Consider the following 26,198-nt stretch of genomic DNA (forward strand, 5'->3'; position numbering starts at 1 on the left):
GGAAATTCCATGGAATCAAGGTCCCAATACTGAGGAACAATATTTCTACAGAAACAGGTAGAGCGAGTGAGAGACAAGCACGGACAAAGACGCACAACGAGAGCCAAAGTGCAGGATTGGGCATATCAGAAGTGCAAAGTAGTGTTTCCTACACAAGTATTGAGATGCAGATCAAACTTTCACAACATAATAGGGCCTGTCAGGACTGTGTGTGTGTGTGTGTGTGTGTGTGTGTGTGTGCTATCGTGGGTGAGGATGTTCATTTGGAAATGATCCTCACACATCTGCCAACCTGCTTTTCTAATGGGGTGAAAATGAGCCTCTTCTGTGCGGGTTTGCAAACCTGGCCGGAATGACTTCTCACATGTATGTCAAGTTTGGGGAAGACGCTCACGATGATATTTGCATATGCATATACAGAAAAGATACTTTAACATCACTACAGCGTTGCTGTGCATGCAGCAAGGTTCGCTGTTTATTTTCCCTACAAGAATAATGCTCATGCAAAACTTGAACTGGCTGCGTTGCATGCATTTGCACAGGAGTAAAACTTTTATGCTACTTTGCAAAAATATTGTAATCTTTAATGATTAAAAAAAACACGAGTTTCACCATGCCCTGCTGAATTAAACACAGATTTGAGCTAAATCTCTTCCTCAAATCCAAACATGGCTAAAGCTGTGTTTTACTAAGCAGTCCACTTGCCACAACTCAGCTGTAAAGATTTTAACTAGAAGCTCTTGCTGACTTAGTGTTGGGGGATGGGGTTTTAACTGAAGAGGGAAGGGGGGCGAATATGGGGTCACACAGGAGGAGAAATGGAAGAGGGAGGAGGGTCGCTGTTTTCTTTCTCTATGCTTTAGGAAAAGAAAGGAAGGAAGCCCTAGCAAGGAAGAGAAGCCCGAACCAAGTGAGGAGAGATGGATGATTGGGGGAGGGACTGGAGGAAGAGCGCTGTTCATTGGTAGGGCTCGGGTCGAATTACACCATTTGCCGTGCATTAGTTTGTTTTTCTCCCAGCCTGGAGAAGTTGATTCACTGAGACGCGCAGAATCTTTTTTGGGAGATTACGGCAACGCGAAAGGATACAAAATAATCATTTCCGATGAGGTGAGTTCCTTGCAGCTATGTGGACACAGGCTTCTTTGTTGCGCCCGTATTTTGCAGTGAAAGTCGAGGAGGGGGGGAGTAAAAACTAGAGAGGAGAAGTCTTTGCTGGGAAACAAAATATTTCTTCTGACCACGTCGCTATGCTGCTCTGCAAAACCGATGGTTGCAGGACAGAAATAGTTGAGGTCCGGACTATTTTTACTAGTGCTTTCGTGCAACACTATTCATTCATTCCTTACAGGGCTGGCAAAATGAATCCGTCCAGCTCCAAAGCTTTCCACTCCCAGTAAAGGGGGGAAATTGTAGTTGTTACAGTTCCTCCTCCGGTCTTTTAAAACTGCCTATGAAACCGGTGATTTCAAACTTCTGCGAACCATATCTGTATTTATTTATTAAAGAAGAAGAATCACAGAGGATAGTTTTGCGTAAATCCCACATGCGCTATCTTGCTCTCCGCGCACCCTCTGTTGTTTTAGATCAGTTAAGTCAGAGAGCGGCGTAGTAAGGATATCGCATCGTTAATGTTTATATATTTTCCCTCTGGTTTCCAAAGTTAATCGTAGTGAAAAGGGGGCTGGTGTAACAGTGTATGAGGGAGGAGGGGGGGCTGGTGCGGTCGTGGCAGAGCTTTGAAGCTCACTTATCAGAGCGCAGGGGCCCGGGGACGGAGAGAGACTCATCAGAGGCAAGAGTCACAATAATGTGTGGCGAGCGGAGCTGAAATCTGTGCGCAACTGGATAAAAGAGAAAAGTGGGGTCCGGATGGAGCGCAAAATAACAGGAATATTACATGCTGGGGGTTTTCTCGCAAATGGATTACCAAAGGAATATGACATTCTGCTGGACTGCCCCGTTCATGTGTGAAATCGGATACTTGAGGTAGGTGTGCCCAGTGTTTTGTTTTTGCAATTAAACCATGGATAAAGCGCACCTTTTTTCGTTTTTTAGAAAAAAATACGTGTTTCTTGTTTTTTTAAATGTTGGTATTAATATTATTGGATTGAATAAAGGGCATAGCCTATTGCTACTGGCCAATCTATCCGGAGCGCTATACTTAGTCACTATAATCTATAAAAAAGTATCAAGTACGTTTCCGAGTAAAACGTCCCGCTTATCGAATGCAAGAGTGCAAATGGGTTCCTGATTATAATCATGCTGATAGAAATATAATTGGAGCCACGCAAACGTTTTCCTTTAACCTTCCGTGCAGGCGAGTGTCCCTGTTTTTATTACAATTTCAGTCCCAATAACAAAGCGTTTCTAGTCTGAACTGTTAAACAGTTCAGAGCAGGAATAAAAGTGTTTTCTGGCATTTTGACTTTACAAAAAAATCAACTTGGGATCAAAGGCAATCTGCGCAGACGAGCGAAAACAAACGGCTGTTAAACAATTAAGAGGCAAACTGGACGAGCGGTGGAAAATGAAGGTCGTTTGCTGATGTCTTTAAAACATATAATACATCCCCTGATCCATTACTAAAGTCACATATTGGATAATAAATTGCAAAAGCGCCCGTAACCTTTCTGGAGGCAGAGTGGCACGGAAGCCCTGCCCTGTGAATAGATTAAGTGCTATGGAGGCAGTTAAACGAAGCCCCATCACTGTTGTCACTTCACAGATGTCCCCCGCGTCTTTGTTGTCTTTTGTATGAGTTGTGCATGTGGACTAAAAGGGGTCTGAAATGATTTACCACGGACCAAACTTGAATGCCTTTATGCTCCAGTCCATATAATGCATGCATTCGAGCTCGGGCGGCTGCGTGGACTGTGTGCGTAAAACAGGAGAAGAAGATCCAAAGGCAAAACTTGAAAAATAGAAAATGAAACGGAGGAAAAATGATGAAAGCAAGGGAGTCGAGGTAGTTCTTTTGTTTCATAAGGAGCTATCCACGCGTGATGAGTTTAATTATTTGTGTCTTAAGGTTTAGGAACATGTGGCTAAATTAAGTAAAAGAGCAAAAGGTGCTTATTTTGTAGTTGTTGCCATACTAATCTGCTCTACTCATATATATTTTTTTATTGGCAGAAGTGTTCACTCATTTTTAACTATTGTTGGTTTGTGGTCAAAATGTTGCTGCTATAAATTCTCCCAAAGGCTTTAAGTTTTTATAGAAATAAGGGATAAAGGAGGATGTTTGCATTTCCCTGGAAACTTTCAGCTGGCTGAACCATGTCTCAGAGATCAGAGAGCTCGGCCTAACTGCTGAAATGACAAACTTGAGATATCGGCAAGGCCATCAGACTGTGGCCGGGTCAGACATCAGAACCAAACCATGGGTTTGTTGACAGCACAGCTGGCTTGTGTGTCTCACTTCGCTTCACTTTCCAGAGGGTTAGAACTCAGTGACCAGAACGATCACCGTTGACCTCCTCTACAGCTGGCCGTAACCCCGGAACAACCACCATTAAACCATACAGTGATCAGTATTAACCCTTTGTAGCCTTATAGGTTCCTAAACTGCTGTTCACAAATCAAATTGTTCCATACTTAATTGGCTGAGAGATGAAAGTTAGACCCTATGTGACGCGTTCAGAGTGGGCACGTTTTTATACTTTGCTTTGTTCCCTCTTAGTCCCTTTCGCAGCCTCGAAAAAGCTCTTCGGAACATGGGTCCATGGACCGGGGGTGGGGCTCTATTGTGTTGACTTGCCCAGAGCCCCTTTTGTTTCTTGGTCACACCTGCAGCACAGGCTCTTTGTGCTCTATAATAGTAGAACTACTGCTGAGAACAGCCTTTCTCCTGTTTCACTCCTCCTCTCGCCAAGGTAGAGAACAAAAGGGAGGGAAGCACGGTTTAGGGTGGCACAGCCTTCTCCTTCAGCAGATCTCTGAAGCAACAAGTCCAACCAAGCCCCTCAGAAGGGATCCTTAGGTAAACAGCCTGTGATTAGGGGGTGCTTGTTATTACTCAAGTGGGGAAAAGGAGTATTAATCATTTGTGGGCATGTCTGGGAGCTGCTCTAATCATCTGGCTGGCTCAATCTCCTGTGTGGCTGCATCTTGATTACTTTCCAAGGGCCACAGTTGAGTTTTAACAGCCGTGTCACTGGATGCATGTGGGTTTGAAACAGACAGTCATACATGGACAGGTGATGGTGCAGAAATACAGGTCAGGTCACGATAGGAGCCAATCATTAGAAAACTGACACGGCAAAGATGCATTACATGATATAATGTTAGGTAATCAACTATGGCATGATATTAAAGTTATACGAAGGGCAAAAATGCCCTTGTAAATACAAAAATCACTGTGGGTAATAAGTGTGTGTGTTTTCATCAGGATTCAAATTTATGGCGTCCAATTAGCCAAATAGCTCTCCTTCCATCTCTGTCCACCATTTTCCGTCTGTAAGTTTCTTCGCCACCATGAGTCAGTTCACTTAATTTTACTTCAACCTCATTCATTGATAAGTGCCAACACAAGGAGTCATGAAGTAGTCACTCTGGAAGGTCAATTCGCCATTCAAAGTGGCCGCAATTGCCAACAGCGCCTCGATAAATCAGTCACAAGAGGAATCAAAGCTGTATATAGCAGCACAAAATTTTGTTCCACCGCAGTTTAGACAAACATAGTTAAATAATTTAACTTTGTAAAAAATAAAATAAAAAAAGAACTCCCGGGTCATCCGATTTCCCGTTGTGCAAGATGACAAGTCAGGCAGCCTCAAGCAGCAGCAGCAGCAGCAGCCTTTTGTTCTGCTGGGATTACATCCGCCCTTCACATTCACACGCAATTACAAAATCCTCACGCACTACTGTTGTTTGCTATCCTTTTACTATCCCCAAATTCTCCCAATAGGACCTCCCTGCAAAAACACATTCATCCAGTGCTGCAATTGAGGAGATTTTATGGCTTACGTACTGTATGCCAACGAAAGCACAGCTAAGAGGAGGGTATGTGTTAATCTGTCATTTTAAGCTAAAGGAGCACTAAAGCGTCCCCTGTAACTACCAGAATTGGGCTACAGACCCCTACACCCACCATCAGCAGAAATGGCAATCCACTCGATTCCCCTCCTCCTCCTCCCCCCATGTTTAACACCATGGGTTTGAGCCAAAAACATCAGCAGGGAAAGTGCGTGGTTGTAGGACACTGCAAAGCCTGTAATAACAGAGGTAGAGTAAGGCAAGACTGAATGGCAGTGAGATGCGTGACAAGCCCAGCGTCTCCAGGCTTGTTGAGGCCTATATGTGTGCATACACACACACACACACACACGCACACACACATGCACACGCAGGAGGGCAGGAGCCAGAGAGCGTAAAGGAATAGTCAATAGAAAACATGCTGGGCTCGCTAGAGATTGAGAAGTAATTTTAGATCACTGACCTCTGAATGTCTTCTGTTTCTGTTTTACATTAAAGTTTCTGAGGGAAGCCTTTGCCTTCCACATCAAGGCTATTACCATGCAAGGAATCATGGGAGATTGGCACTGAGCTTTTCGCCCTTCCTTAGAGTGTTTTTTTCCCCCTTCTTTTCATCTGAATTGTTTAGTGGGGGAGAATGGTACAGGGGCAAAAGTGGCATGAATGTGAGTGCTTCTGAAGAGCTCGTGTTAAGCAGGAGTGTAAAATTCTGACAGGTAAAGAAACCATTTACCTGTGAATACAGCCAGGTTTTTGGCCACAGGTACAGCCTGCAGTGTGTACGATAGCGCTATAGAATTGAAACACGGAGCTCGGTTTATTTACTTTCACAGGGCCTCTATTTTTCAGCCGTCGAGTATTTGGTATCTATTTCTGTCTCCGGCTTCTAGAAATTCAGCTATTTATTGCCTGCGTTTTAACACAGCAGATTTCCTGGTGTGAGAGGCGTCTGAATGAGGAAGTAAAAAAGAAAAAAAAAAAAAAAGCTGTGATGCTTTTAAGGATTTTCAGAGTCGCGTCATCAGTCCTCGTTAGGATCAAGTTTCTTACATTTGCTGCTCCGCACAGATCGGGGAAACTGCATCCATAGATCTGTGGATGGGTTCTGCCCAGTGATTCATTTGTGACTACAGTAGAATTACTGCCTGCTTTAACATTATTGATGTTTGTAGTTATAGAGAGAGCAAACAATCCTTTTGGTCCTCATAAAATCTTCCCTTTTCCCCCTTTTTTTGCCAAAACATCAAACCCGTAATTTAACCACTAAGTGGACTAATTGAGATTAAGCGTTGTCTCATCCATGCCTCACATTAACCAGTCATAATGACATTGCTCTTTGAAAGGCCTCAGTATCCCACAGAGTCCTGAATAGCCATGATTACACACTGGTGATGATTAAAACATGTTGGCATTACCCCGATTCCATCTCACCACTACTTTCATTCTTTTTAGTGACATGCCATCACACAGTAGCTGTTTAGACCAAAATTGGATTATTAATGGACGCACACACACAGCATACTTTACATCAACATGCTGGCACAAAGGTTGTACAACAAATTAGTTATGCCATCTACATTCTAACAAAAAGATGACATGCCGATTGTTGCTGTCAGGTAAACACCTCGCGGCGGCTCATTTTCTACTTGACAGCCATGTTTGTTTATAATTAATTCACTTAACAGCCATATGCATTGTAGTTTATTTAGTGTTTTTAAACTAAGCTTCTGGACATTTTTTCACAAGCTTGAGGCTCTTCAAAAAATATCAAGATGAAAGTGGCTCGATTTATAGTTACAGATATGGAGAAGTCCATGGATTGCCTTCTCTGGCTGCTGATCTGCCATGTTTCCTGTGTGGATCAATCAAAGCACTAATGGCTTGGCAGGCAGGGCTCACAGACAGCACTGGAGCAGGTGTGCTTTGGGGCTAATTGAAAAATGAGTCAATAGTGTGTGTGTGTGTGTGTGTGTGTGTGTGCGCACATGTGTGCGTTCGCGTGCAACACACACATCAGTCTTTGCATTACACCATTTGAAAGAGTGATTACGTATGTGCAGTCGTGTGTGTGCGCATCCAAGTGCGCTCCTGGCTAATCCATCCCTCTGCCTGTGTGACGTCTCCCAGTAAATTGTTTATATCCGTTCAGGCTTTGCCTGCATGAATAATTTGTTTGCCTTATAAATATTTGAATGTACACCGATCATTAATATGCACAGACACAGTCTGTCTCTAAAGTACTCCTTCAGACACTAACATACACACTAAACCCCTGCCACTCCCACAATAAATTATTGCCAAAGTAACTGCTGGTGTATCATGTCTACAATCAGATCCTGTACAAGCTTTTATCCACAAAAATTACTACAATGTCAAAACAGCTGTACATGAGTAGGAGCTCGTAATACAAGTATGAGTGAATCACTGCGCTGCAATAAAGCACAACGACCCCAAGGAAAAGCTCGAGCAATAACCACAACTAGAGCGCTGATAGAGGTGTGCTAAGGTTAGAGCAGAGGCTACACTTGTGATGATGATGAAGTTGCAATGTGCTGATTAGTGTTGAGCCTGGCCCAGTACAAACCAATCAGAGCACAGATGTACTGAGACAGCAGGCCTGCCACGTTTCTAACAGAGTCGACTTCCGCTCTTTGCAACACACACCGAGACACCCCACCGGTCAGTTGGCTGACCTTCCCTTAGACAACAGATGCAGGAAAAGGTAGAGGGGAAGTGCCAAGCGCTGCCACTGAGAGCTCAGTCATCAATAAACACGAGAGCGTTTTACTGTATGTTTGCATCACAAAAGCTTGAAAAAGAGACAGTTGTTGCTCAGAGTTTAACAAAGGGTTTGGACTCGGTTCGTGTAGTTCACAGCGGTACAAAAGATTATATTTAGCACATGTCAAGTAACGAGAGCATGTCATTTTTTTTGTGTGTGTTTCCAGGTAACATCTCCACCAGTGTGAAACAGGAAGTGTCGTCTGTGAGCAGACATGGGCCAGAAAGCTGCGCTTCTGCTCAGTGAGCTGCTGCTGCTGCTACTGACAGTCTCGCGCACTCTCCTCGCAGTCAGCTTCCCGGAGGACATCGTACCCCTCGATGTCGTTGACGCGCACTGTGAGTACACCCGTAAATGAGCTCAACAGAGACCGGGTTGAGATTATAATTACTCGAATGTCACTCAAAAATAGAAATAAAATAATGACAATCCCCATGTAAACCTTTTACTTGCTCCACTCAGAATATTGTTACAAAAACTTAAGACACACACTAGCGCCTCCTCCCTCTCATCGGGTCCATACTTTAGACGCTAGCATCCCATATCCACCGTAATAAAATCAATCTGCGGTGATGTAATGGAATAACAGAGTGGTATGCTGGCATAGGCAGCCGTTATCGAACACACAAAAACATTACAATGACGCACAGGTCTGATTGGAGAGACTGTAGTTGAGTCTACGTACACATAATTCCCATATCTAACTATATGTTTAATCAGAACAGGGTGGTTTATCAGCGTATCACTGTTTGCTTTTACCAGTAGCCTCCCATTAATAGCACATGTTTGTTGTCACTGCAGTTTCACGGCGGTACCCTGTATTCAGAGGCAGGCCCTCTGGCAACGAGTCCCAGCATCGCCTTGACTTTCAGCTGATGACCACGATACAGGACACTCTGTTCATCGCTGGCAGGTAAATCCAACACACACACACATACACACACCTCTCCCCCTCACCAATATACTCAGTCACTCCTTGGCAGGTAAACAGTGGCATAAAGGGGTGGGATGCGGGGAGGGTGAGCTCTTAGCGTTATTGGATCTCTGGCTTCTGGTCGTGCATCTGATGTATATGGCTGGTATTGATCCAGTAAAGGCGTCTATCTTCCCGGCCTGACGCGCTGTCAGGGATTTCTTGGCATCTTTACATTTCTTTTTGCTATTTATGGGCAGTGGGATTAATCTGACCACTAGCACTACTGTAATATTGTAGCAGGAAATCACTTTGACATCTAACAGTATAACACCTTCCCCCTCTGGAGCCCCTGTAATCACCACCACATGTATCTGTGTTGTCAGATGGTATGCTAGAAATGTGCATGTTTTTACTGAAAGTGAAGTGAAATTGTGTTGTGTATTTGTTGTCACGATTATTCATTTATTTATTCTATAGTAAATGAGGCCTTCTAATGATAAGGACACAAAATATTCTCATAATTGGGAGAATAATAAAATACTTTGATTAATGTACACACACAAAGACCCAGTAAGTAAGCATATATCCCTTGTTGTCACTGAGCTGCATGTTTTGTTGTTCGTCCACAGAGATCAGGTGTACCTAGTCAGCCTGAGAGAATCCTACAGGAATGAGATCATTCCTTACCGGGTAAGATTCTCACCACAAGTTGCTCTCGCAATCCACAAATACTGAAAGGGCTTCATAGAAAATACTGAACCATTCATCACAGAGTGGACAGGTGGTAAAATGAGAGAGTGGAAAAAGTGTGTGCCTGCGTGTTATGTCGCACGCATGTGTCTGATACCTCATGATGTTGTTCTTTTTCTTCTTTTTTTTTTTTTTTTACAGAAACTAACATGGCGATCGGGCCAAGCTGACAGAGAGATGTGTGCTGTGAAGGGAAAACACAGAGTAAGTAGGGGGGAAAAATCATTAAAAATCACTTTTTGTTTGGTCTCCTGTGTCACCCATGACACGGACAGAAAGTTAAACTACAAACCTCTGAAAACACAATTTAATGTTGTGCATTTTCCTCCAGGACGAGTGCCACAACTTCATCAAAGTTCTGGTTCCAAGAAATGATGACCTGGTGTTCATCTGTGGTACTAATGGCTTCAACCCAATGTGCAGATACTACAGGGTCAGTATTCAGGGTCAGAGCCTGTGATTCATTAGGCAAAGCTCATGCAGGCTGTGTACAACAGCATGCAGTGGTCCCTCGTTTACTGCAGGAGTTCCGTTCTAAAAAAAAAACCTGCGATAGGTGAAATCTGCGAAGTAGCCAACTTTATTTTTTTACAATTATTATAGTTGCTTTAAGGCTGTAAAACCCTGCACAACACACTTTATACCCTTTTCTCAGACAGGCACGAACATTTTCACACTTTTTCTCTCTTGTTTAAACAGTCTCAGTTCAAACCTTCATAGAAAAATAAATCCAGTATTATAGAATGAAGTCAAAGGCAGCCTTTGACGGTGCAAAACGTTTCATCGACATTGTTGTATTCGTTGTTGAGAACAATTACAAACATACAGTACAGCACTTCAGAGTCACACTGGTAGCGATCGAAGATTTATGTAAATTTGACAAGCTGAATGCATTCTGTACTGTACAGGAGACATGGCACGAGATTGATTGACAGTCTACAGCCAATCAGGACGCAGAACACTGCGTAGTAAAAAAGGGAAGAAAAAAAACCCATGCAAAATTGTACCAAAAAAAAATCTGCGAGGCGGCGAAAGGTGAACCACGTTATAGGGAGGGACCACTGTACACCAAATGTGGACTGTTACTAGATAAACAGCAATGTTTTACTTCCTGTACTATCTTTTTTTTTTTTTTAAATAAATTTGACAAGATTCCTTTCAGTGATTTATGTGTGCACCAGTGCTTCTGTGTGTGTGATTGTTTGCACCGTGCCTCTTGAGAAAGCTCTTTTTAATGTGTGGGTGATCGCTCCGTTCCCTTCAGCTGGATAACCTAGAGTTTGATGGGGAAGAGATCAATGGACTGGCACGGTGCCCATTTGACTCCAAGCAAACCAACGTTGCCCTTTTCGCTGGTAAGGGTCAAGCACACACCCGCCCACGCACGCAGTTCATCTCGCCAAAGAACAACTAATGTGTTCCTACTTACGCTCTCATTATCACCCCTGTGTCTTTGCCACGGTAAAACTGGGCCTGCAGCGCTAGCAACTCGGCCAATTAAGCTCTATAAAAGAAGACAAAACAACAAAGGATCCAAGAGCAGCGTATCCTACTTTTTGGTGACTGTGTTTCCTTCTTGTTTTTGTTCTTAGAAGGGAAGCTGTATTCTGCAACTGTAGCTGACTTCCAGGCCAGCGATTCTGTCATCTATCGGAGTATGGGTGATGGATCAGCCTTGAGAACCATCAAGTATGACTCCAAATGGCTGAAAGGTAATCCTTGTTTCTCTCTCCTCTTACTTCACTTGAGATACATGTCTACCTGCCAGCTAGCTCGATGCTCATGGTGCCTTTGCGTGGTATATGTATGTGCGCTGGCTGTCAGGGTTGTTTTTGGAGTGATAGAGAGCTTCCCTGCCTTGCCAAGCTCTAGGAGGATATGGCCTGTTCTCTCACAGGCAATCTAGGTCACCCCCAGTCATATACAGCCTTGTACAAATCCCTGAAATATTCAACATGCACAGTGGTGGTGACAGTGCAGAAATACACTTCAACTCTCTGCCTCTGTCTCTCTTTCAGAACCTCATTTCCTGCATGCTGCAGAGTATGGGAATTATGTGTACTTTTTCTACCGGGAGATCGCGGTGGAGCACAGCAATCTGGGAAAGGTAAGACCGTGCACCTGCCGTTTATAATGCATCACGTATTCCACACACAGCATATGCAGGCCTTTATCCAAGACTACAGCTTTACGCCTCCCTCAGTGCCTGCGTTTCTGCCACAAATGGGCCCGGTGGTAATGGGGGCCCATTCAGGCGCTGACACTACATCACATTAGAATACCCGAGAAATTTCACGACAAGTGTTTGGTAGGGATGTTCTACTAACGTAAAACCATTACACAGTGGTGAGGATTTGCCTCACAGAGATTGCACGCTTTTGTGCACGCCTCTCCCTGTGAGGCACACACACGCAGATGGCATTATAAATGTCCCATGTTTGAAGCCAACCTCAGATTTGACCATGCCTCATCCTGAGCTGGCCGGGCCACAGGAAGCCGGCATCCTCCATCAGCCACCAGCTTATGAATATTTCAACCCAACTAATGCTGGGGTGACACCTGGGCTCTGATGGAGGTTTGCACTGGTAAATAATTAAAGCTATCCAAGCCTACTGCTTTATCATACTTGATTTATGCTTTAAGCCTTGGCAGTATGTGCAGTCCAACACACTTACACATGGCCCAGCTTTAAGTCAGTATAGGCCCATTGCAAGTGTTTGTTTGTTTTTTTCTTTCTTTTTTTTTTAAATATTTGCTCCAGTCAGAGTGAACAAGTTAAATATGAGAGAGTCTGTTTGTTAAGTCATCTGTGCTGAGTTGCTACAGGATGGGGAGATGCATTATTCAGCATGTTGAAGTGTTTTTAGTGGCATTCACTGTGATGCCCTCCTCATCCACACGCCTCAGTCCTCTCTGGGAAAAACAACAACAACAAAAAAAACCTCTGCACCTCACAGGTTGTGTATTCCCGCGTGGCCCGAATCTGTAAAAATGACGTGGGTGGGTCACAGAGGGTGCTGGAGAAGCACTGGACCTCTTTCGTGAAGGCGAGGCTGAACTGCTCCGTGCCGGGGGAGTCCTTCTTCTACTTTGATGTGCTCCAGTCCATCACCGACATCATCGACATTAACGGGGTTCCCTCTGTGGTGGGCGTGTTCACCACGCAGATGAACAGGTGAGCCGTAGCTGCTGCTGCTGCGGGAGGAATTAAGAGTTCAAACAAACAGGGGATTTTATCTAGATATTTTTCCTTTTCTGCAGTATTCCAGGGTCAGCGGTGTGTGCCTTCTCCATGGCTGATATAGAAAAAGTATTCTTGGGCCGGTTCAAGGAGCAGAAGACCCCTGACTCCGTGTGGACTCCGTTCCCAGAGGAGAAGTTACCCAAACCTCGGTAACAGTTCATCTTTTCTCATCCTCAGAATAATATCCAAATTCTGAACCTTGCTAAGCACGTGGAACCAAGAAACTAAACTAAGAGGGCGATGTCCAAAGATGTTTTTTTTAGATTTTAAACGTGGCACGTCTTCGAGCAGATGTGGTGCTGGACTCGTCAGCTGTTTACCGCCTGTCATTTTTCACCTTGTCTTAACCCTTCTTTGTCCAGGTTAAACCCAGTGAAATGAAATCTTTTGCACCAGGTTATTAGTTTTGACCCAGCACACACATTTGCCATCTGCTGACGATTAAATAATTAATTTAGTATAATTAGATGCGCTGCATATTTAACCTGTTTACAGTCAGCGCCTATATTTGCAGCCCTGCGTACAAAACACAGAGTCCACGAAGCACGTAATTACCCCAGTAAATCATTTATGGGAGGATAACCATGCATATGTATATTTTATGCCTCCAGCTGAGGTCTTTTTGTGATCCTAATAAGCACCTGCTACTCTCCCCCACCCTCTCGTGGCACTTTTCCATCCATCTCAGAACACATTATTATTACTCCCTGGTGTGCGATCATATAGGCTGATCTTTGACCTTTTGCCCTCCGTGCAATGGCACTCTCTATCCTAGACCCGGGAGCTGTGCAGGTCACGGTCCAGCTGCGTCCTTTAAGAGCTCCGTCGAGTTCCCGGATGATACCCTGCAGTTCATCAAGTCCCACCCCCTCATGGACACAGCTGTGCCTTCTATAGGAGATGAGCCTTGGTTCACCAAGACACGGGTCAGGTAAACGCATAAAGAGCATATATCTTACATTTGAAACTTGTGATTTCAGATCATACCTTTATTGGACGGATAACCAAGTAAAGTCTTCCTAAAAATAAAAAGTAATCAAAAATTTTGCCAAGATCTTTTATGACCCAGATCTATATCATAGCTGAACATTTGTTGTGAATCTGTTGGTATTTTTCAAATGTGGATGAAGTAAGTCCTTCAGTGGAAAATTGGTAAATAGTATCCATAGATGACGCAAAGATATAAAACAGGCCTTACCTATGTTGATCAGTGAGCATATGGGATATGTGTATTCAAATAGTCTTTCCTATTTTGCATGAAATAACCCCTGCTGTGAGTAACACATGCCTTCTGCTACGTATAAAGGTACAGGCTGACCGCGCTGGCTGTGGACAGTGAAGCAGGACCTCACAAGAACTACACAGTGGTGTTCATCGGGGCTGAGTCGGGGGTCGTCCTCAAGGTTTTAGCCAAGACCTCCACCGTGTCTCTGAATGACAGCCTGCTCCTGGAAGAAATAGACATCTTCAACAGGGCCAAGTAGGCACACATGCACTTTTCACCCTCTCTCTGCCTGCTCCCTCTTCTCGTTTCCTCTTCCCCTTCTGTCTTTTGGCTGTGGAGTCAGCAACTCTTACAGTGATGATTTCTGGCACAGATGGCAGTGTCTGTCAGCTTTGTGCTCACGTGCATGTGTGTGTGTTTTTGTTTTGCTGTGTTTTTTGAGTCTGGTGTGTGTGTGATTTTTTTTTTTTTTTTTTTTTTTTGGAAGCTAAAATGCACACTGCCAGGAGTCGGGGGTTAAATTCTTGTTAAACTGTAAGAAGAAGCTTCTGTGAGTCGTCAACCTAACAAGTGATTAAATCTTCCGAGACTGAAACAGGAGACAGACGGGTCTGATAGACCTCTGATTAGGTTTCTCTCCACCCTGTCCAGGTGCCTGTCTAACCGTGAGGATGACAAGCGTGTCCTCTCGCTGCATGTGGACAAAGACGCACACAGCCTTTATGTCGCCTTTTCAAGCTGTGTCATCCGTATTCCCCTGAGCCGCTGTGAAAGGCATTCCTCCTGCCACAAGTAAGTGATGCACTACTGCACACGTAGGAGGTTAAATAAAAATGTCCTTTGTACAGCCAGTCATAGCTTTATTGTTTTGTTCTTCGGCTAAATGTCATAAAAGCAACGATAACAGCTTTACCCTGTGCCTTGTGGTTAATGTTCAGTCAGTCACAAGTGATTATAGCGTTCTTTCCAGAATGATTAAACCTGGCGTTCTGATGTGTGTGTGTTTGTGTATGTGTACGTTTTTGCCATACCAGGTCCTGCATTGCATCAAGGGATCCTTATTGTGGCTGGAAGCCTCACGGAGCCTGTGAGAGGATACAGCCGGGTGTTTTGTGAGTTCACAGCCCACCTGCAATATGAAGCACAAATATTACAGATGAGAAAATGACAAGAATATTTATTTATTTTTTGTTGTCGCTGCTATTTTGGATTAATATCTGTTTCTATCTATGTCTTTCCCTCTCTCTCTTTTCAGGGCTGGATATGAGCAGGATGTTGAATTTGGAAACACGGCCCACCTCGGAGACTGTCAAGGTATCGATCTCATCTCCATGCCATGCTATTTGTCCTCAGACATATACAAACACACACATGCAGCTATACACACACTGTACACAAACTCATCTCTGCATACACCATGAGCCTGCACACTCACATCAGTAACCACTCCAGTAACTTGCCCCTACATTAGTCTTACGTGCAGTATTAACACACATATCTACATAGAGTACATGGCCACCTGTAACTAATACCGCCCGTGAGGCGGAAACATGGACATGTACAATTGAGGGTCATGTTCAGCCGGTGCAAATGACAGAGGTCTTGTGATATGTCACGGCTAGAAAATGTACATTGACTGATTTCACTGCACCTGTCCCTTCATATGTATCAGCTAAACATGACCCATGGCTGAACCACAGTATTGATCAGAACCAGAGTGCCTCCAGTAAGAAAATGACACTGCTGGCCGAGTGCTTAATATACTTCCTGTTAAAACCTAAACTAAGCTGCACTCTTAGTGTCTCTCAGGAGTTTTATTTTTCTTTTAATTTTCAGAGTTTCCTTATAATGATTTCTTGTCCCTTTTAATTCTTTTAGCGTTTTTGGGCACTACTTCAGCGCCAGATTACAAATCATTTGGCGATCCTACCTCTGGTTAGTTTGATCTTTTACTCAAATGGTTTCTTTCCTTGAGTTCAGCATCTCCTGCCTTTTTCTTTCAACCCCTGCTTCCCTTCACCTTTTCGTATCAAACACCTCTCGAATGCTAATATTCCCTGTGTTCATTTTCATCGCCATCAATAACCGAACCACCAGGCAACATCAGCACTCTAACTGGGCGACGATTGACTTCCTCCTTTTCACCCATCACCTCCTGTTCTGATCCATCCTCCCTCTTGCATGTCTACTCCACTATACCTTGGCAACCTTCCTGTTGTGTACCAACTCCTCTTTTAACCATCACTTATTTCCTTTTTAAATTGTCTTCAAAATGTACATTTATTGGTATTTGAAAACACAATCATTTAAACTGTGATAAAGTTTACTCTTTTGTTTTTCCATACACTCTACCGATGCCTACTAACTGGGATGATAACAGTATGCTTTTCACTCGTCTGCACAGTTTAACAGTTTGTTTGTCACCACAGACATGGAGTTTTCATCAGCGCCAGTCACTATCCAGCCCAGTGGGCCCATACACCCCCCAGTACTCATACCCAGTCAGAGCCCCAGCTCTGGGCCTGATCCAGAGCTCTACGGCTCACGCTTTGTGCTGCAGGATGACCCAGCCACCTCCAGTTCTTTAGACTCTATCCCAGGGGGCCAAGAGGGTAAGGCCCACAGGGAGGCAGCCAGCATGCTGCATTGAGCCTGATCTGATAGCTGCCAGGAAATGTCACTAAGCCACGCTAATGTGAAAGTACAAATATATGCAAACACACTGTGGTTGCTAATACGGTTTTCCCTTAGATAGCATGGCAGATATTAGTCTTTTCAGTAAACATTTATATTATGATTAATATTTTATTTTCATAATAACTTTTTTCTTTACTTAAATGGTAATTTCCTTCATCTTCTTTCTTTCTTTTACGCAACACTGCTCTAACGTAGTTTCTTTAAAAGCTCTTGTTAGGAATGGCCTCTTGCAGGTTAGACTTTCTAACCCTAGTTCTAGAAATAGATTACCCTGGCTGGTAAATCATTGACTGGACCAGCTCTGCCACATCATGGCCGCACGGTGGATGACTAACTCTTTCAATGTCTGTGGTTACTAACAAACTTTCTGTAGAGCAGCAGCTATCTGAACACCTGGATGGCAAACACTTTCCTCTGATCAATTTCCTGCTGGTTGATCTCCTGCGGGAAGAGATTGACTTGGCTCTCTATCTGAGATAAGAGCGCACTCCTAACCCTTTAGTGCTGGATGCATGACAAAAAGTGTCTTGGAACGTGGGACAAGGCCACACTTTGAGTCTTCCCGGCTGAACTAACATAACATTTCCTCTTAAAGAAGGACAAATTGGGTGTGGGTACATAACAGCTTCTTCACCATATTTCTTCTTCATCTTAGATTAGGATGAATGTAACAATATTTGTGGTTAACTACGTTGTATGGTGGAGGTTGAAAAGCAGAAGCTTAAGCATGGCTGTGTTCACACAATACTATATCATTTCTGCTGTGGGTACACGTCACGGAGTCCTTTCGCCAGAGGGTTAACTGATGCCTCACTGTTTTGTAGGTGTGTGGGATATACAAGCTGGTGAGACCAACCAGATGGTCCACATGAACATCCTGATCACCTGCGTGTTTGCTGCTTTTCTCATGGGTGCCCTACTGGCAGGTTTAATTGTGTTCTGCTACCGAGACTCATTCCTCCGTAAACCAAGACATGTCCACAAGGATGCAGAGTCTGCACCATCTTGCTCTGATTCCACTGGAAGCTTTGTCAAGCTCAATGGCCTCTTCGATAGCCCTGTAAAGGTACAGCCAAACTACAAACTAAAAAGCAGCTTCAATCATACCGCTTTTGTGGAGAAGAGTCATTGAACAAGATGTGAAACTGTCTAATCTTACTCTTGGTTTTATTATCACATTCTTAGGAGTACCAAACCAACAATGATTCTCCGAAGTTGTACACCAATCTTCTCAGCACTGGCAAAGACCTGAACGCGCCCAACGGTGACACTAAAACCGTCATCTTGCGGGATGGATGTCAGCCCCCCGAGTTGGCTGCTCTGCCCACACCAGAGTCTACCCCTGTGCTTCAGCAGAAAGGTCTACAGCCCATTAAAAACCAGTGGGAGAGGGCACATGGGAAGGTCAGTGGGTCCCGTAAGGAGTCCAACTCATCTGCCAAGAGTCCTCAGTTCCTTCCTTCTTCTCCTACTCCTGCTAACTCTAGCTCCCACCATCCTCACCTCGCCCTGGGACACTCGCACATCCCAAGCGCCGTGGTCTTGCCCAACGCTACACATGACCACCCCAGCCATGACAATGGGGAAGATACACTACCACATTCATCTGAAAAGAAGCTTAAGAACCCAGATTCTAAAGGAGCTAAGAAAGACCAGAAGAGGTCTGTGGATGCCAGAAATACCCTAAATGACCTTTTAAAACACCTCAATGACTCTGTGGCCAACCCCAAGGCCATTCTTCAAGAGGGATCAGTACCCCGCCCGAGGCAGCACCTGACACTCGAGCCCATGGAGGAACTGACTGAAATACCCCCCAAGGTTCCCAGTCGAGAAGCTTCCTTGTACTCTCCCTCCTCCTCCCTGCCGAGGCACAGCCCCACCAAGAGGGTTGATGTGCCCATGCCCACTACACCAACGGGAAGCCTGAGCATGGGGGGCACCCTGGAGAGGCAAAGAGGGGGGTACCAACTCCAGCGGAGTGCATCTCACAGGCACTCCTTATCCACCTCACCAAATGGGGTAACCATGGGGGTGTCTGTGTCTCGCCAACACAGTATGAACAGAGGGGGTTACATGCCTCCGACACCCCCCTCCAGACTTGATTCACATGGTGGAGTTATGGCACCAGGAATGCATTCAGCCCACCCACCCTCAGTATCCAGACAGAGCAGCTACAGTGGGCATGGCTCACTTCCTCGCACCGGGCTTAAACGGACCCCTTCAATAAAGCCAGATGTGCCCCCTAAACCCAATGGGTTTTCACCACAGACTCCACAAATGCGAGTAGTCAACAAGTACAGCTATTAAAAGACCATGGACACTTCAAAGTGAGTTCTTGGCCTTGACTGTAGAGCTTTGAGCCCTGAGGGCTTGGGGGAGGGAGTACAGATGGGATAAGGCCTAGTGTGTGTTTGTGTATCAACTTGAGGTGTATTTCCCCTTTAAATGATATGCACATTCACTCATACTAAAACCAGAAAGTCATACATATGGCCAAAGATACTCGTTGGGGCCTCTTTGCAACCCTGCAAGCCAACCTCCCTCCCTTGCCACAGTAGCCACAGGATATGATCAGTGGACAGTGGTGAATCTGCTGCTGCCCAGTGTATCTGGGCTTAGGTCTCACCCGTTACCACATTTGGAGCGAGGTTTAGGACACCAGCAGAGGCCACGATGGTGTATGTGGGACCAGGTCAAAAAAAACAGTGGAATACTTGAAGAATGGGTCTCATTTGTCACTCCCCTTGAGCACTGTCTTCCCACTAATGTGAAGTGAACAGAGAGAAGCCAGAGGCCATAGCTTTGGCTGTAAGATGGCATAAGGCAGATGGAGGGGAAGATCAAAACGTATAGCGCGTGTGTTGTTTTAAGATACACGTGGCCATAAACAGCTGATCAAAACTGTAAGAAAAGAGAAAGTGTGTGTGTGTGTGTGTGTGCTGGCTGACAGGAAAGCAGATTTGTGTAAATGCAGCAAATATATTAGTGCCACTTGCCCAAGAATGCACCTTAAGACATTTAAGACCTAAGTCACTGTCTTTCATTAAAACAACATATTTTCTTTGATCTTCTTTAAACCCCCCTGGACAGAGCTGAGGTCATACCTCTTTGTCACTCTGTTGTGTACTTAGTAATTAGATTAGGTTGTGGCAAATTGGTCATGCTGGCTGTACACAGAAATGGCCAACTCAAATTTTGCTCACTGGTTTGTGCTATTGATTTCAGATATAGGAGTTTTCACTGATGCATGTATTCCCCCTACCAGTCGAGGATAGCCTGTGACATGGGTGTGCACATCTGCGTGTGTGTGTGTGTGTGTCTGTGTTGTGTTGCAGACAGAGGCCAAGGAGTAGTTTTAAGCAACCAAACGCACTGATACATGAAATAAGATGTCTCTCTCTCTGGGACTGAAACTTCCTCTAACCTCCACTGCCCCTTTGTAAGAATTCAAGAGTGGTTCAAGAGTCTTCTGTCTTTATGTAGCAATGGTATTAAAAGAAAATGCAATTTTTCATCTCATTCTGTAACTGGGTTTCCAACAAAATGACTTGCTTTTATAATCTTTTACTATTTTATTTAAAGAATTTACCATTTTGAAACTAAAGCAACACCAATGGTTTAGCCCATATATTTGAATTCAACATTTCAAGGCAGGTTTATTCTGTTAAATGTCTGTGTGTGCGTGTCCCCTGATAGAAGAATGCTAGTTTTTTTCCTCCCACTTTAAATCCTATTTGCGACATATTTAACTGAACCTAGAACAATACGTGGATGTACCATCTTTGTCATCTGTCCAGTTCTGCAGCCCATGTTCCCTGTGCAGATTTTCTTGCGAGTGGCCCCGTGTACAATCAACACTACATTTATCAATGTGTCCAAATGAGTCATGCTGGGAATGACAAGATACTGTATATACTAAAAAAATACTATAAATAAGGAGTATAAATATTTTTAGGCAAGTGAACCCGAATCTGTGCGTTGTGTGCCTTATTCACGAATACAGTATATAATATTGGCAACGTCAATTGGTCCTCTGTATGTTATGTCATATGCTCGCTATATGAGTGATTTTTACATAAGCAAATTGAAATTTTAGCAGGATGCGCGTCGGAAATCTAAACTGAAGCGATACTGAAAACACACTGACAAACATTCCATTTGTGGATGCGAGTCACACAAAGGGAAAGCAAAAACACCTACTGGGATATAAATCAGTTCGTTCCTCCTTTACTGCCGGTGTTGAAATGAGTGGTGTTAATCCACCAGGTAAAGGTGCCATGCAGTGAATGTATTTTTCTTGAACGTGGGATGTAGGTAGGGTGGTGAGACCTTGCACTGTGGAGCAGTCAGCTCAACGCAGCATATCCTGCCCACAGCCGATGTATTAAAACAGTGTTCACACAAAAGCCGTCTTTTGGCATGGCCGCCCGGAATCTGTAATTCCCCCAGGATTGCAGGACAGGAATTGTTTCTATTGGCCGGCAGTGACGACCAAGGGATCATTTCTCGTAGCAGTGGGTACTTATTTTTAATTTTTTTTTCTTTTGTGAGGGCGGGGGGTGAATTCTGAAATCTCATTCGAGCGTCAGTTGCCTGTTCAAGCCCAAAGCCACATTTTGTTTACAAGTGATGATTGTATGTAAAGACTTTCTGCCTGTCATCGAACCAGAGTCTGGGCTGTCTCTTTTCTACTCGACACATGCACACTGACATCACAGACACACACTCAGCATACACTGTTCAACTGCCTTGTACATTGCAATATGAACTGGGTCTTTCAGTTGCAATCTAAATTGAAGCCTTTATATTTCAGTCTGGTGTACGTGCAGATGAACCAGATTTTGTCATGTAATTCTAATTTAAATACTGTGCAACGTGGCGATGAGAGGCCAGCTGATCTCCAGAGTATTTGAGCGTGTAGATATGTTGTAAAATTGTACTGTGAATGTGTAAATAATAATGATGGTCTTTGTTTCATGATATTTTTTGTTGTTGTTTTTTTTCTCTCCATTTTTTTAACACGGCATGTATAGTTGAAATAAAACATTACTGCACAGAAATTGTGGTGTTTTTCACAACAAATTGCTGATGAACTCAGCAGAGCTGGGTTTCGTAAGCCATCTCTTTGTTTATCGTGTTTCTGGACAGCTGAGGAAGGCTCAGATTTGAGAGATAGGGCCTTGTGAACCTGTGGTGAAATGTAGTAGGTAGTTGCAACATGACTGGGAAGGAAGTAGCTAGCTGGGTTCTGGGAGCAGACTGTAGAATGATTAAGACTATTTTTAGATGTCTGGGGCCGGCACAGTCAGCCACACCAGATAGCATGTGGGAAAGTTTCCAAATTCGTATGTTCTTGTAGACCCCGAACATCTGGACTAACTGCTCCCCAGGGGATAAGATCTAAGCCACCAATGAGCTGTGGTGGAATGCACACAAAAGTAGCACCCACATACATTTGGATGCATGCAGCGCAAACATCTCGTTTATGTTATGCACTGATAAAGCTGTGGGGAACATCAACAAAGAATAAACAAGTGATGGTTGGATAAGAGGTAATCACGGGTTCATGTTATCCAGTTTGTTGAACTGCAAAAAAAAATGTGATTGTCATTCACCTTTAAAGGATGTAATATATGAAACTAATGCACATATAATAACAAAGTCTAGAACTGCAAAATGAACACAATCAAAATACAAAAAGATTCATAAATAAAACGTGTTATCATAGGATGTGTTGAAACATGACCGCGTGGATGCAGGGGAATCTACTGCAGCCGTTAGATGTCACAGTCCAACTCGTATCACGAAACGCCAGCATCCCCGGTTTGAATCCAGCTGGGTAAAAATGCTCTCTAAACCAGGGGTGTCATGCTTATTTTACATCGTGGGCCGCATACAGCCTACTTTGATCTTAAATGGGCCAGATCAGCAAAATTTCTGTCAGTGTTACAGGTTTAACTACACATTAAAGTCCTGAGATATCTTAATATAAGAACAATAAGTTGAATTCCAACATTATGTCTCAGTTTATCTACATAATAAAGAAATGCTGCTGTAGCAGCGAAGTCTGTCAGCACAGTTCTTTGGGCTGAAATTATAATAAATAAATGTGAACATTTTCTGCCAGCTCATTGCCCAGACTGTCCTGTAATTATAAAACACACTGAAAATATCCTACTTTTTTCCTTCTGTAAGAACAGAAATATCTATAGTTGGTAAATGATAGATTAAAAAAAAAACAGGAACTTTTCTGTCATATAAATCTTTACCCATTACTCAAATACTCCAGTGTGGTATGAAAGGCCATGAGGGAGTTGTTTTTCAGCAGGAAAAGCTGTGAAACAAAAATGTCCAAAATGTATGCCCTTCCTCACTTGTTCCAAAGCCATCCAGCCATCCAACGCCCGGGGGCGTTCTCTTCTCTTTTATTCTAATTTCTTTCTTTTTTTAAACACATACAGTAATGTAATATCAGTTATACATACAACCACGATTTCAAGTGTTAACGTCCTACTAAAGCTCAAATCAATAACCGGAATCATCTGAAGCCAACTCATCTTACTAATCTGCATATAAAGAAGCTGTGTAGGAGGACTCTAAGAGCGCGGGCCCTGCTTTGTTTTGCAGAGAGGTGATGAGGCCCTTTGGATGTTTGGCTAGGAGGCTTTGTGGCTCATCACTGCCAGCAGAATGTTGACACAAGTACTCCTTCATTGGCTTTCTGCAGGACCTCCAGAAAACTCACACCTCCTAGCAACCCCCACCCACCCTTTCTCTCCCACATACACACACACAAGGGAAACATTCTCCCCTCTGGGTGTTCTAGCGGGGGTTGGGGTGTGATTTGGTTAGGAATGGGGAACAACAAAGAGGCACCTCTTGCTATTCTGATGTACATCCCATCCTCTCAATTTATCAGATGGTCTCTTTGAATTAGTGGAGGCAAATCAAACACAGCCAATGATTCTGTAGCCGTTTCATTCATTTGTCCGTCCGCCTGGCCACACTTAGTCTCATTACAGACAGCGACTGTTCTCGGACAAAAAGCGAGCGTTTGTTGTCATACTGACGCGTCTGTGTGCATGTGTGTGTTTATTCTATCTCTCGTGGGATGGGGAAGCGAATGGTAGAAAAAAACCAAGAAAAATACGTCTTGGTTAAGTCTAAGTGGAACACAGCGAGGCCACTCATCTAGATGCAGGCAGATGAATGTAAATTGCTAGAGCTGAAGGTACAGATGAAAATTTGATTTAAAACAGTAGCAGCGGGTACAGAGACACACACTAACGCAGAGTGATATGGCCCATTTTCTGCTTTTTGGCTTTCTCTGCAGCATCTCTTTAGAAATTTAAGGATAGTGATTAGACTGAAAATCATCCATGTGTATGCCTTCCTGTCCTCTTTTCCTAAAAGCCTGGAGGTGAAACCAGCAATTCCATTTGCAAGCCTCAGTCATGGAAAAGGTGCTCACAGGGTTTCTTTGTGGGCTTTAGCGAGTACATGCACTCTCTCTGATGTATTAAAACCTGACCCAGTGTCCAGGAATTGACTCATTTGAAAATGGAACTAAATGACAGGGAGGAAGTTAAAATTTCTCCAAGTTGGATCGAAAAAAGTTTTGACACTTGTACAGCCTCCACATTCGGGAAAAGCCATCAAAATCTAATCTGTGCGCCAAGCGACCTTACATTAACAGTTGGTTAATGGCACACACTGCTTTGAAAAGTAACTTAAAAGCCAGGCAGGCAAAAGCAGCGAAAGAGCGAGAGGTTGTTAAAATATGAGGAATGGAAGCGCAGATAGATAAGGACCGGTATTTCCCCCGCCTTTACGAGTAAATACAGGCATTTGGATCATAGATGAACAAAATAGAGTGATGGGTGAAAAATGCATGGCTTCCCAGTTCTCCCCCAGTGACCTTCAGCCAACCTCTACAATCAAGATCACACCGACACCTCAGAGAAGGACGGTGAGAGCTGTGTGATGAGATGGCAGGAGGAAGAGAATTTGTTGACAGAGCTTTTAGTTCATTGTGTATTATATAATAGTTACCATGATGTACTTATAGTCCATAGTTATTGCGTTCTCATACATGTCCAGAATGTGCTATGACAGCCTTGTTGTATCTGCACTCCCGCCTGTGTTTTATTTGGGGGCATATTAATTAGGGAGGAATACTGACTGGGAAACATATGGGAATAATTATTCTGAGGTCCCCAAGTCTTTGTAGAAACATATGCAAAGATGTCCAGAAATTGCTTAATTACTAAAATAGAACTTCAATCATAAGTTTTTGTCTTTGTTTTCTTACAGTTCACAGATGCTTTGTTGCCACAGATTGTGAACCATTAATTTAACGAATATCCACCATCTTTTTCACAGTCTGTTCCTAACATTGGATGGCTTGTGTTTCAAGTACATCACAGCTGTATAGTGCAATTAGCCATGATATTCAGCGTGATTGATGTGATTATGTTTTATGTCTTTTACTGTAAGTAAAAATCGCATTTACACACAACGAGCACAAAGGAGAAGCATTCAGCAACACAGAGCAGCCAAGTAGGGCCTTTAAGCTTGTTAGCAGCAATACACAGTCACAGAAGCTTTTTAGGTACACATGTTTCAACTGCTTGTTAACACCTGCGGTAGTAACTCAGTGCGTTTATTCATGGTCAAGGTCTAACCTGTTCAAACTAAGTACCAGAATAGGGAAGAAAAGTGACTTTTAACTTGGCATGGTTGTTGATTCCAGACAGGCTGCTCTAAATATTTCAGAAATTAGTGATTTACTGGGATTTTCCCACACAGCTGGTTTACAGACAATGGTCTGGAAAAAAAGAAAATATCCAGTGAGTAACAGTTCTTAAGGCAAAAAATGCCTTGCTGATGTCAGAGGAGACTGGCGAGATTGCTTCTGATTACGAGGCATTAGTAACTCAAATAACCACTTGTTACAATTAATGTACGCAGGTCATGTGATTGTTGGGGTTTTTCTGTATGTATGATTGTAGCGTCTACCATATAATATAAAGTGCCTTGAGGCAACTGTTGTTGTGATTTGGCGCAGTATAAATAAAATAAAATTGAACTGAATTGAATAGTAGAGCATATCTAAATGTGGGCGCTATCCTGGTTGCAGGACACTGCACATTCATACAACAAATACTGTTCAGTCACAAGGTAGGTGCACCTTTAAGCGCACCCTCCTTTATCATTTATGTCACTCCAAATGGAACAATAATTGACAAAAGGGACATCAAACCGCATTTATTAGGACTTTCTACTTAGCTCATAATACAAGTGAGCAGTAGGATCATTTTCTCATAGATTTCTGCATATGCACCTGTGTGCCTCTGATTTAATTTTTGAAACCAAATGAGTTATCACCTGCAGGTCTAATTTACCTGACTTTACTCTTTAGACCCAGGGGACCATCAATCTTTCATATGCAGTCTATGACAGAATAATGAGCTGTGAAGTAAATAAAAGCTTAGAGTATGTAAATCTGATACATCCACTTAGTTAACAAAATTGTGCAATTACAATGTTTGCCAATTGTGCCAATTTATATTACTGAATGACCTTTATAACCCTTATCTACAATAAT

General features: G+C 43.5%; 1 protein-coding gene across 5 annotated transcripts; it reads left to right on the plus strand.

Moving 5' to 3' along the window:
* Positions 1–887: 887 nt before the first annotated feature.
* sema6dl (sema domain, transmembrane domain (TM), and cytoplasmic domain, (semaphorin) 6D, like) lies at positions 888–22,690 on the plus strand. Of its 5 annotated transcripts, none has more exons than XM_005939120.3 (20): positions 888–1,110; positions 7,926–8,097; positions 8,561–8,672; positions 9,305–9,365; positions 9,567–9,629; positions 9,757–9,858; positions 10,690–10,780; positions 11,018–11,137; positions 11,444–11,532; positions 12,383–12,600; positions 12,687–12,818; positions 13,445–13,600; positions 13,976–14,149; positions 14,546–14,686; positions 14,929–15,006; positions 15,150–15,208; positions 15,773–15,829; positions 16,324–16,506; positions 17,416–17,657; positions 17,777–22,689. In XM_005939120.3, exons 2-20 carry the CDS (start codon positions 7,974–7,976, stop codon positions 18,896–18,898), a joined length of 3,324 nt encoding a protein of 1,107 aa, XP_005939182.1. In that variant the 5' UTR covers positions 888–1,110; positions 7,926–7,973; the 3' UTR covers positions 18,899–22,689. The 5 variants fall into 5 exon arrangements, with proteins under 5 accessions (XP_005939182.1, XP_005939184.1, XP_005939185.1 ...); XM_005939121.3 differs by lacking the exon at positions 888–1,110 and adding an exon at positions 1,117–1,989 and having other exon boundaries at positions 17,777–22,690; XM_005939122.3 differs by lacking the exon at positions 15,773–15,829 and having other exon boundaries at positions 17,777–22,690.
* Positions 22,691–26,198: the final 3,508 nt, after the last annotated feature.

The sequence above is a fragment of the Haplochromis burtoni genome, unplaced genomic scaffold (genome assembly GCF_018398535.1).
Source record: "Haplochromis burtoni strain Fernald_Lab_line unplaced genomic scaffold, NCSU_Asbu1 Contig_263, whole genome shotgun sequence".
Classification (NCBI taxonomy): Eukaryota; Metazoa; Chordata; class Actinopteri; order Cichliformes; family Cichlidae; genus Haplochromis; species Haplochromis burtoni.